This window comes from Palaemon carinicauda, chromosome 9 (genome assembly GCF_036898095.1).
Source record: "Palaemon carinicauda isolate YSFRI2023 chromosome 9, ASM3689809v2, whole genome shotgun sequence".
Lineage (NCBI taxonomy): Eukaryota > Metazoa > Arthropoda > Malacostraca > Decapoda > Palaemonidae > Palaemon > Palaemon carinicauda.
The window spans coordinates 139,872,764-139,885,263 of record NC_090733.1 but is presented as its reverse complement, the minus strand read 5'-3'; the positions used below and the strand labels follow the sequence as shown (position 1 = coordinate 139,885,263).

General features: G+C 42.6%; 2 protein-coding genes across 2 annotated transcripts in view; both read left to right on the top strand.

Moving 5' to 3' along the window:
- LOC137646659 (uncharacterized) overlaps positions 1-1,979 on the top strand; it is a 2,911-nt gene extending 932 nt beyond the window's left edge. Inside the window, exons 1-2 of the mRNA XM_068379764.1 lie at positions 1-1,561; positions 1,887-1,979. The exon at positions 1-1,561 is cut by the window's left edge and continues 932 nt beyond it. Of these exons, the coding sequence (XP_068235865.1) occupies positions 1-1,561; positions 1,887-1,979 (1,654 nt within the window). The remainder of the gene's footprint in view (positions 1,562-1,886) is intronic.
- LOC137646887 (dnaJ homolog subfamily C member 7-like) lies at positions 1,865-3,416 on the top strand. Its single transcript, XM_068379955.1, has one exon. The coding sequence runs from the start codon at positions 2,006-2,008 to the stop codon at positions 3,362-3,364; it is 1,359 nt and encodes a 452-aa protein (XP_068236056.1). The 5' UTR covers positions 1,865-2,005; the 3' UTR covers positions 3,365-3,416.
- The last annotated feature ends 9,084 nt before the right edge of the window (positions 3,417-12,500 follow it).

Genomic DNA, 12,500 nt, shown 5'->3' with positions numbered 1-12,500 from the left:
TCAGTGCGAAGAAACGCCTGAAGCCAGTTGTGTGGAAACAGCGGAAGAAGATCTTGCTGCAGAAAAACGTGTTGAAGAAAAGACTCTGGAGAGAGTAGGACCTAATTTGTATGAATTCAAAGTGTCAAAACTTGAATGGCAGATTCTAAACGGACGCCAAAGGCGGATTGACGAACTTCAGGAAAAGCTGAATAAAAGAGATCTGGAAATTCGAGAATCCGATGACTTATCCAAAAAGCTGGAAGAACAAACGGAAGCAGCAGAAGAGGAAAGACCAGTAACTCGTCGAAACGTCCTGGAATCTGAGATGGATCGGTGTATACACAAACAAGACTTTGAGTCGGCTCTAGTTTTCCTAAGAGTTGTCCTTGAAGATTTTGACGACGTGACACAATGCCACGCGAAGGAGATCAGATGTTTGATGGCACTGGGCAGATGGGATGAGGCCCAGAACGTTTTAGATGAACTGGCAGATGAACACAAAGAAAACTCGGATGTAAAAGTGGAATATGCCATACTTTGTGCTAGTCAATATAATTTTGAAGAAGCTGAAAGGATTCTGGAAGACGTTCTGAAGGTTTGCCCAAATCATCCTAGGGCACTCGAAGGACGGGAGTTCCTGCAGCGACAGGTCTTATGGAATACAATTCCCTCTCTGATAGACAACTCGGAATTTGAAGTTGTCTTGGAAACAATTTCACGCTGTCAGAAGCTAGAGTCCTTCTTCCCCTGGGCTCGAGCAGAACTGCTTCAATTGAAAGGGAATATCTTGTGCAAGCTTCGACGGCTGGAAGAAGCTCGTGAATGTTTCCTGAGTGCTCTTGCTATTGACGAGACAGATGTGGACTCTAGGCTAAAACTAGGCCTATGCTACTTATTAGGTGGAAAATACAGAGACGCAATTGCTCTATTTGAGCAACTGGACGAAGAGGAACAGCTAGAAGAAGATCTAGTATTCTATGCCGAAGCATTGGAAAGAATGGAAAGAACGGGATGTCCTTTCCAAACCATCGGTGTTAAAACAGACGCTTCCCAGAAGGAAATAGAAAAAGCCTACAGGAAAATGGCACTCAAGTACCATCCTGACAAGTGCCATGGGTCTGACATAGACCAACGGGAACTACATGAGATCATGCAACGGATCAACTACGCAAAAGATCTTTTAACCGACAACGAGATGAGGAAGGAATACGACGAAGTCAGAAAATTTGTCGAAGATTTTGCAGAGCAACTTTTCGAAAATCCCAAGATGCAGGAATGGTTAGATGAAGATGAATGGGATGAAGATGAATGGGATGAAGATGAATCGGAAGAGGAATATGATTACGACGTTTACGAGGAGTATAGTTTTTCCTCTACTGATGATTATCAAAATCTAATTAATCCGATGTATGGTTTAAACTCTGATGACGTTTATCGGATTCTAAATGATGAGGATAAGATGTTCATGGAATATTCATATGAAGAATATTCAAGTTATGAAGAAGAGGGAGAATTCGACGAAGAAGAGGGAGAATTCGACGAAGAAGAGGAAGAATTCGACGAAGAAGAGGAAGAATTCGTCGAAGAAGAGGAAGAATTCGACGAAGAAGGGGAAGAATTCGACGAAGAAGAGGAAGAATTCGACGAAGAAGAGGAAGAATTCGTCGAAGAAGAGGAAGAATTCGACGAAGAAGAGGAAGAATTCGACGAAGAAGAGGAAGAATTCGTCGAAGAAGAGGAAGAATTCGTCGAAGAAGAGGAAGAATTCGTCGAAGAAGGGGAAGAATTCGACGAAGAAGGGGAAGAATTCGTCGAAGAAGAGGAAGAATTCGACGAAGAAGGGGAAGAATTCGACGAAGAAGGGGAAGAATTCGACGAAGAAGAGGAAGAATTCGTCGAAGAAGAGGAAGAATTCGACGAAGAAGGGGAAGAATTCGACGAAGAAGAGGGAGAATTCGACGAAGAAGAGGAAGCAGCTGAAGAGGAAAGACCAGTAACTCGTCGAAACGTCCTGGAATCTGAGATGGATCGGTGTATACACAAACAAGACTTTGAGTCGGCTCTAGTTTTCCTAAGAGTTGTCCTTGAAGATTTTGACGACGTGACGCAATGCCGCGCGAAGGAGATCAGATGTTTGATGGCACTGGGCAGATGGGATGAGGCCCAGAACGTTTTAGATGAACTGGCAGATGAACACAAAGAAAACTCGGATGTAAAAGTGGAATCTGCCATACTTTGTGCTAGTCAATATAATTTTGAAGAAGCTGAAAGGATTCTGGAAGACGTTCTGAAGGTTTGCCCAAATCATCCTAGGGCACTCGAAGGACGGGAGTTCCTGCAGCGACAGGTCTTATGGAATACAGTTCCCTCTCTGATAGACAACTCGGAATTTGAAGTTGTCTTGGAAACAATTTCACGCTGTCAGAAGCTAGAGTCCTTCTTCCCCTGGGCTCGAGCAGAACTGCTTCAATTGAAAGGGAATATCTTGTGCAAGCTTCGACGGCTGGAAGAAGCTCGTGAATGTTTCCTGAGTGCTCTTGCTATTGACGAGACAGATGTGGACTCTAGGCTAAAACTAGGCCTATGCTACTTATTAGGTGGAAAATACAGAGACGCAATTGCTCTATTTGAGCAACTGGACGAAGAGGAACAGCTAGAAGAAGATCTAGTATTCTATGCCGAAGCATTGGAAAGAATGGAAAGAACGGGATGTCCTTTCCAAACCATCGGTGTTAAAACAGACGCTTCCCAGAAGGAAATAGAAAAAGCCTACAGGAAAATGGCACTCAAGTACCATCCTGACAAGTGCCATGGGTCTGACATAGACCAACGGGAACTACATGAGATCATGCAACGGATCAACTACGCAAAAGATCTTTTAACCGACAACGAGATGAGGAAGGAATACGACGAAGTCAGAAAATTTGTCGAAGATTTTGCAGAGCAACTTTTCGAAAATCCCAAGATGCAGGAATGGTTAGATGAAGATGAATGGGATGAAGATGAATGGGATGAAGATGAATCGGAAGGGGAATATGATTACGACGTTTACGAGGAGTATAGTTTTTCCTCTACTGATGATTATCAAAATCTAATTAATCCGATGTATGGTTTAAACTCTGATGACGTTTATCGGATTCTAAATGATGAGGATAAGATGTTCATGGAATATTCATATGAAGAATATTCAAGTTATGAAGAAGAGGGAGAATTCGACGAAGAAGAGGAAGAATTCGAGGAAGAAGAGGAAGAATTCGACGAAGAAGAGGAAGAATTCGACGAAGAAGAGGAAGAAGACGATGAAGAAGAGGAAGAAGACGAGGACGAGGACGAAGGCGAGGAGGAGGAGGAGGAGGAATTTGAGCAAGAAGAGGAGGAGTAAAACTTTAATATCCGGAGTAGCGGATTCTCCTTGATATCTCAAGGATGAAGAAAAGTTCTTCCTTCAAGAAGAGTAAGGAGTAAAAGTTCAGTGAAAAAAAAATAGAAAAAAAAGAAAAAAAAGAAAAAAAACAAAAAAAAATTAAAAAACAAAAAAAAAACAAAAAAATATAAAAAACAAAAAACCCAAAAAAAAAATGTATATGTATATATATTTTTCCACTTTTGATTTGAAAAGAATATTTTTTAAAAGGAACATAAGTTGTGTTAAGTTCAATTTCGGTTTATTTTGTGAGGAAAAAGAGACCCAGACAAGTTTTCCAAGACCAGAACTTCAAGGACGCTTGGATGGACCGCCCAGCTTGAGGAATGCAATGCCTAACTCTCCAGCTTGGACGATGCTTGGAATAATCTGGTGGACTGGTGCTGCTGATGGAAGAAATCTGGCTGATTTCAGAATGCTCTGTACCTTGATGGGGTGTACAGGACCTTTGTCAAGTGTACAAATGGTCGGATATCTAGATCTATTCTTTTGGATACCAACCTTCGGGTGGTTCTGGGGGAATAATCTAGAAGACCGGCTCTGCAGAGGGATGAAGCTGGGATTCTTCTATTATGCAGTCTTGTCCTTATAGGTTGGCCCAGGATAGTTCAGCTGGGGAAGGAAGCTGCGTCTCTGGTAAGGTGCTCATCCGATGGCTGCTGATGGAGGACTGGGAGCAGAGTCAGTACTGGTTCTGAGGATGCTTGGCTTAATTGTCCGGTTTCAAGATTCTTTGATTAAAGGCTTGGCTTCATTGCCTGGCCCCCGAAGAAGCTCGGCTTCACCGCCCGGCTTCCTGCTGCTTGGACTTTTTTGAAGGCTTGGCTTCATTGCCTGGCCCCCGAAGAAGCTCGGCTTCACCGCCCGGCTTCCTGCTGCTTGGACTTTATTGAAGGCTTGGCTTCATTGCCTGGCCCCCGAAGAAGCTCGGCTTCACCGCCCGGCTTCCTGCTGCTTGGACTTTATTGAAGGCTTGGCTTCATTGCCTGGCCCCCGAAGAAGCTCGGCTTCACCGCCCGGCTTCCTGCTGCTTGGACTTTATTGAAGGCTTGGCTTCATTGCCTGGCCCCCGAAGAAGCTCGGCTTCACCGCCCGGCTTCCTGCTGCTTGGACTTTATTGAAGGCTTGGCTTCATTGCCTGGCCCCCGAAGAAGCTCGGCTTCACCGCCCGGCTTCCTGCTGCTTGGACTTTATTGAAGGCTTGGCTTCATTGCCTGGCCCCCGAAGAAGCTCGGCTTCACCGCCCGGCTTCCTGCTGCTTGGACTTTATTGAAGGCTTGGCTTCATTGCCTGGCCCCCGAAGAAGCTCGGCTTCACCGCCCGGCTTCCTGCTGCTTGGACTTTATTGAAGGCTTGGCTTCATTGCCTGGCCCCCGAAGAAGCTCGGCTTCACCGCCCGGCTTCCTGCTGCTTGGACTTTATTGAAGGCTTGGCTTCATTGCCTGGCCCCCGAAGAAGCTCGGCTTCACCGCCCGGCTTCCTGCTGCTTGGACTTTATTGAAGGCTTGGCTTCATTGCCTGGCCCCCGAAGAAGCTCGGCTTCACCGCCCGGCTTCCTGCTGCTTGGACTTTATTGAAGGCTTGGCTTCATTGCCTGGCCCCCGAAGAAGCTCGGCTTCACCGCCCGGCTTCCTGCTGCTTGGACTTTATTGAAGGCTTGGCTTCATTGCCTGGCCCCCGAAGAAGCTCGGCTTCACCGCCCGGCTTCCTGCTGCTTGGACTTTATTGAAGGCTTGGCTTCATTGCCTGGCCCCCGAAGAAGCTCGGCTTCACCGCCCGGCTTCCTGCTGCTTGGACTTTATTGAAGGCTTGGCTTCATTGCCTGGCCCCCGAAGAAGCTCGGCTTCACCGCCCGGCTTACTGCTGCTTGGACTTTATTGAAGGCTTGGCTTCATTGCCTGCCCCCCGAAGAAGCTCGGCTTCACCGCCCGGCTTCCTGCTGCTTGGACTTTATTGAAGGCTTGGCTTCATTGCCTGGCCCCCGAAGAAGCTCGGCTTCACCGCCCGGCTTCCTGCTGCTTGGACTTTATTGAAGGCTTGGCTTCATTGCCTGGCCCCCGAAGAAGCTCGGCTTCACCGCCCGGCTTCCTGCTGCTTGGACTTTATTGAAGGCTTGGCTTCATTGCCTGGCCCCCGAAGAAGCTCGGCTTCACCGCCCGGCTTCCTGCTGCTTGGACTTTATTGAAGGCTTGGCTTCATTGCCTGGCCCCCGAAGAAGCTCGGCTTCACCGCCCGGCTTCCTGCTGCTTGGACTTTATTGAAGGCTTGGCTTCATTGCCTGGCCCCCGAAGAAGCTCGGCTTCACCGCCCGGCTTCCTGCTGCTTGGACTTTATTGAAGGCTTGGCTTCATTGCCTGGCCCCCGAAGAAGCTCGGCTTCACCGCCCGGCTTCCTGCTGCTTGGACTTTATTGAAGGCTTGGCTTCATTGCCTGGCCCCCGAAGAAGCTCGGCTTCACCGCCCGGCTTCCTGCTGCTTGGACTTTATTGAAGGCTTGGCTTCATTGCCTGGCCCCCGAAGAAGCTCGGCTTCACCGCCCGGCTTCCTGCTGCTTGGACTTTATTGAAGGCTTGGCTTCATTGCCTGGCCCCCGAAGAAGCTCGGCTTCACCGCCCGGCTTCCTGCTGCTTGGACTTTATTGAAGGCTTGGCTTCATTGCCTGGCCCCCGAAGAAGCTCGGCTTCACCGCCCGGCTTCCTGCTGCTTGGACTTTATTGAAGGCTTGGCTTCATTGCCTGGCCCCCGAAGAAGCTCGGCTTCACCGCCCGGCTTCCTGCTGCTTGGACTTTATTGAAGGCTTGGCTTCATTGCCTGGCCCCCGAAGAAGCTCGGCTTCACCGCCCGGCTTCCTGCTGCTTGGACTTTATTGAAGGCTTGGCTTCATTGCCTGGCCCCCGAAGAAGCTCGGCTTCACCGCCCGGCTTCCTGCTGCTTGGACTTTATTGAAGGCTTGGCTTCATTGCCTGGCCCCCGAAGAAGCTCGGCTTCACCGCCCGGCTTCCTGCTGCTTGGACTTTTTTGAAGGCTTGGCTTCATTGCCTGGCCCCCGAAGAAGCTCGGCTTCACCGCCCGGCTTCCTGCTGCTTGGACTTTTTTGAAGGCTTGGCTTCATTGCCTGGCCCAAAGAAGCTCGGCTTCATCGCCTGGCTTCCTGCTGCTTGGATTAAATGAGGTAGTGGTGAGGAGGGTCGTGGGAACCTTGCTGGCTTCTATCTTTCTCAAAAGTGGAAGTTGGCTGAACCCGCCTGATGAGCCCTTTGGTGAGGGCGAAACCCTTTTATGGTATATTTAATAGAAAATATTATATATATATATATATATATATATATATATATATATATATATATATATATATATATATATATATATATATATATATATATGAAAATATCTACCACAATGGAATATAATACCGAATTCTACCTCTGGGAGTGTATATCCCATGGAAATTCATTTATGATAAATGCTCCTAGCTGAACAAGGATTCGAACCTATGTCTTGAGCTGAAACAACTTTACCAATCGTATAGTCGTCCATTGTTTTGGCTCATGGCCTAGGTTCGAATCCTTGCTCAGCCAGAAGCATTTATCATAAATGAATTTCCATAGGATATACACTTCCAGAGGTAGAATTCGGTATTTTGGTTGATTATTATTATTATTATTATTATTATTATTATTATTATTATTATTATTATTATTATTATTATTATTATGTATATGTATATTTGTAATAAAGTCATTAGAATAATCTTGTCTTTTCTCTTTTAACAGGAAAAGTGAACTGTTACAACTTCAGACTCCTAGCATTGGGTGGTGAGTGCAGGGCAAGTAATATTTTGGAGAGAGAGAGAGAGAGAGAGAGAGAGAGAGAGAGAGAGAGAGAGAGAGAGAGAAACAGTATGATTGAAAGGGACAAAATGCAAGAAAGGCTTAAACAGAATAGAAGATGAAAATCTGAACAATTCGTAAAAGGAAATGAAAAAACTCATCAATTCTAAGAGGCGTACTGCCAAAGCTTATTATAACAAAGACAAGATCAAGAAAAGTAAATCTCGCAGAGAAACATGGAAAATTATGAATAATATTGTATCTACTAAAACAAATAAAAAGATTGAATACGACAACCCAAAAGCTAGAGCAGATCAATTTAACCAATACTTTGCTAATGTAGGAAAAATAACATGGTAAAACGCAGGAAATTCTACAAAAGTACGAAAATAAAGATATTAGAACCACTCAAAATAATTTTGGCAATAATATAAGATTGTTTAGACCGCAACCAGTTACAGTAGAAACAATAATATTAACAGTTAAGAGTTTGAATAATAGTAATGCTTACGGAACGGATGGTATTCCTACTAGTTTTCTAAAAGATTCCCTTACAGTTATAGCATATATATCACGGTTATCATAAATACATTGATTGTAACTGGGAAATATCCTTCTCTTTGGAAACAACCCCTCGTAGACCCTCTTCACAAGAAAGGATACAAGGACGACCCTGGTAATTATAGACCTGTTTCTATCCTTCCAGTAATATCGAAAGTAATAGAAAAGATTGTATGTAATCAGTTAATGGAACATCTAGAAAAAAAATAATTTGATTTCTAACACTCAGCATGGATTCCGTAAAGGTTTATCAACAGAAACAGTTTTGATGAAATTAACAGATGAAATTTATAAAAATATTGATAGAAAAAAAGTTTCCATATTAATTTTATGCGACCTATCAAAGGCATTTGATAGTGTCAACCATGATGAATTGTGTAAATCTCTCGAGGAACATTACATTGATACGTTCTGGTTTCAGGATTACTTGAAGGATAGAAGTCAGGTAGTTAGATTAGGAGACGTAAATTCTTGCATTGAAACGGTTGAATTTGGAGTGCCACAGGGATCTGTCCTAGGTCCAATTCTATTTTTAGTCTACGTTAATGACATGATTAAATACATAGAAAACTGCCTGCTAATTCAATACGCTGATGACACCCAAGTTCTTTTGGCTGATCAAATAGAAAATTTAGATGGCTTGATTAAAAGGGCTGAACTAATATTGCTCAAAATTAGGAAATATTTTCTAAGAAAAGGGCTATTATTAAATGCCACTAAAACACAGTGCATGTTTGTGGGTAGCTCACAGTATTTTAGCAAAATTCCAGATGACATTATAATAAAATGCGTTGGTGATGAAGTAAAGATAAGTCAACATGTGAAAAATCTAGGTCTACACATGGACAGGTACAAGACATTCAGTACTCACATTGACGAGCTGAGTAGAAAAGTTAGTGGCATTTCAATGTATCTTAGTAGAGTAAAAGATTACTTTGATGATACTACTCGAGCTCTGATAGTGGAAAGTCTGGTCTTGAGTGTAATAAACTACTGTATTAAGATATGGGGGTCAACTAATGATATGCACATGGAAAAAGCTCAAAAAATCCAAAACTTTGCAGGTAGAGTAGCCGTTATTGGGGTGAAAAAAAAAACACGATCACATCACCCCAACCCTCCAGGGGCGGGGGGAGGACCCCAGGGGCAGGGGGAGGGCCCCAGGGGCGGGGGGAGGACCCCAGGGGCAGGGGAAGGGCCCCAGGGGCAGGGGGAGGGCCCCAGGGGTGGGGGGAGGGCCCCAGGGGTTGGGGGGAGGGGCCCAGGGGCAGGAGGAGAGCCCCAGGGGTGGGAGGAGGGCCCCAGGGGTGAAAAAACACGATTACATCACCCCAACCCTCCAGCAATTAAAGTGGATAAAATTAAAAGAAAAGTGCATGTACGATGTTTGTGTTTTTGTTTTTAAAAGATTAAGAAAAGAATATCCCAACTGGCTATACACATTTCCTACAGTTGGTAATTGTAGGAATGCATTAACCAGACAGAATGAAAACCTATATGTAGACAGCTATCGAACGGATTTGGGTTCACGCTCAATGGCAATAAGGGGCCCAGCTTGCTGGAACAAACTACCTCTGGAAATAAGAAAATGTATAAATGTTAGTTCTGATTTATTCAAAAAGAAACTTAAGCAATATTTTTTAGATTTTACTTGAATGTATATATATCCTAGATTTTTACAATCCAATTATTGTGAATTTTATGTAAATAATTTATATATTGTTATGTAACAGAATAACCATTTTATAATGGAATAAAAGTTTTTGACTTTGACTCTCTCTCTCTCTCTCTCTCTCTCTCTCTCTCTCTCTCTCTCTCTCTCTCTCTCTCTCTCTCTCTCACCACCATGTTGGAGCCCTTGTAGGGCTGATGTCATCCTGCTTTTTCAACTAGAATTGTTCCTCAGCTACTACTACTACTACTACTACTAATAATAATAATAATAATAATAGATGTTGAGCCTATATATCATTGATCCAAATCTTCCATTAAAACTGAAAAATAAAACGTAAAGCAAATTCAAAGATTGTTATAAAAACAAATTCAAAATGCAGTATATACTCTTGAACATATCTGTTTAATGGAATGAATTAGCTGGTGGTGTGTGGCATACAATTATGGGCAATGACTTGCCCATACCCATACGTGTGTGAGGATGGTCGCGAAGACAGGACAAACAGCTGTATAACCCCGCCCCCCCTTTTTTTTTACACCGTGACCTTTGACCTCTCTTGATAGCACTATACTTTCAGCTACTAAGTGAAGTATAACGCATACAATGAGACTGAAAGGATAGAAGAAATAATTGAAGAAAAGAAGAAGACGATGAAAAGAACTGCATAGATAATGTTTGTGACTTATGCAAAGATAATAAGGAACTTTTGCTTTCACGGAATTAGGAAAGGTAAGAGAACGAGATGAAAGAAGGGGGTGTGGTGTAAATTCCTAGCAGAGAGAGAGAGAGAGAGAGAGAGAGAGAGAGAGAGAGAGAGAGAGAGAGAGAGAGAGAGAGCATTGTACTTTCAATTACTACTAAGCCACACGTAATATAACCCATTCACTAAGAATTACTTTTATATATAAATGCAATTATTGCCTTTCTGTATGTCTGTCTGTGGGCAACTTTACTCAAAAACTACTGTACCGATTTTGATCAAACTTGCTAGTCATGATTCACCCAAGGATGAATCTGTAACATTTGCAGATAAGGTCATCAAAGTACATATAAGCTTGAGTACTTTGAAAATAGTATGTTAATGTCTTTTTTTAACATTACGCAAAAACTATTGAACCAATTTCAACCAAATTAGGTGGATATGTGGAGTATGTATAAAGGACAAATCCATTAAATTTTGAGGAAAATACATAGACATACAATGACGTAGTGGAGTCAAGATCAAAATAAAGACTGCTTGGCGTGGAGAGGGTATGCTCTCTACTGAGTGGCCCCTCTAGTTATATCTGAAATGTCTACTGACGTAATAAGGCAGAAGAATATAAGAATATCTGTCTTGAATTATATGTTGGTCTCTAATTATTATCATAACACATTATTATCATTATCATTATTACTTGCTAAGCTACAACCCTAGATGGAAAAGCAGGATGCTATAAGGCCAAGGGCTCCACCAGGGAAAATAACCCAGTGAGGATAGGAAACAAGGAAAAATAAAACGTATTAAGAACAGTAACAACATTAGAATAAATATTTCCTATATAAACTATACAAACTTTAACAAAACAAGTGTCCCTTCTACCCTTACCAAGAAGAAAGTAGACACTGAACAATTACAGTGCAGTAGTTAACCCTTTGGGTGAAGAAGAATTGTTTTATAATCACTGTTGTCAGGTGTATGAGGACAGAGGAGAATCTGTAAAGAAGAAGACAGACTATTCGGTGTATGCGTAAGCAAGGAAAATGAGCCGTAGCCAGAGAGAGGGATCCAATGTAGTACTGTCTGGCCAGTCAAAGGACCCCATAACTCTCTAGCGGTAGTATCTCAAACGGGTGGTTGGTGCCCTGGCCAACCTACTACATATAAAGGACTGAAATATTTTTAAAAAATACATACGAATAATGTCACATAATTCCCGCCTGAGATTTCGCAATGACAGATCAATCAATCAATTCTATAAGTCAGACAAGAAAATAGATCTTTGGGATAGAAGAGAATGTACAAAAATATCGTATCGAGTTGTGGTGAGATAAATTTCTCAAACAAAACATGTTTTGAACGTGTTATCAGACAGCTTGAAGGTTTAAAGGCCTCTCATGAATGGCAGAGGCGAGGGATAGTGGGAAAGTGCCCTTAACTTGCAGGACAATGCCCTAGAGACTGATCCTCTTACACTTTATCATTATTATTATTATTATTATTATTATTAATTGCTGAGCTACAACCCTGGTTGGAAAAGCAGAATGCTATAAGCCTAAGGGCTCCAACAGGGAAAATAGCCTCGTGAGGAAAGGAAACAAGGAAAAATAAAGTATTTTAAGAACAGTAACATTAAAATAAATATATTTTATAAACTATGAAAATCTAATAAAACAAGAGGAAGAGAAATAAGGTAGAATAATGTGCTCGAGTGTACCCTCAAGCAAGAGAACTCTACTCCAAGATAGTGGAAGGCCATGGTACAGAGGCTATGGCACTACCCAAGACTAGAGAACAATGGTTTGATTTGGGTACATTATTCGATCTTATATCTCTGCCTCTTTTTTTTTACCTTTTGTAATTTAATATTTTTACTAGTCTAGAAATATTCTATTTTAATTGTTCATTACTTCTCTTGTAGTTTATTTGTTTCCTTGTTTCCTCACTGGGCTATTTTACCCTGTTGGAACCCTTGGGCTTCTAGCATCCTGCTTTTCAAACCAGGGTTGCAGCTTAGCAAGTAATAATAATAATAATGATGATAATAATAACAAAAGCAGGATGCTGTAAAGCCCAAAGGTTCCAACAGGGAAAATAGCCCAGTGAGGAAAGGAAACAAGGAAATAGATAAACTAAAAGAGAAAGAGTAGCAATGAACAATTAAAATAAAACACTCCAAGAACAGAAAAAAATTATATAAAGGAGGTCTTGTGTAGACCCCTGGACTCACTGATCAAAAGTAGGACTTAACAATTAACATTATCTGATGTAGACTGGCACAGGAAGGTCATGCATAGACGTGTGTGGAAGGGCATGTCTGAGGCCTTTG

Excerpts from the sequence above, each read along its gene's own strand:
- LOC137646887 (XM_068379955.1), top strand. The coding sequence starts at position 2,006 with ATGGATCGGTGTATACACAAACAAGACTTTGAGTCGGCTCTAGTTTTC.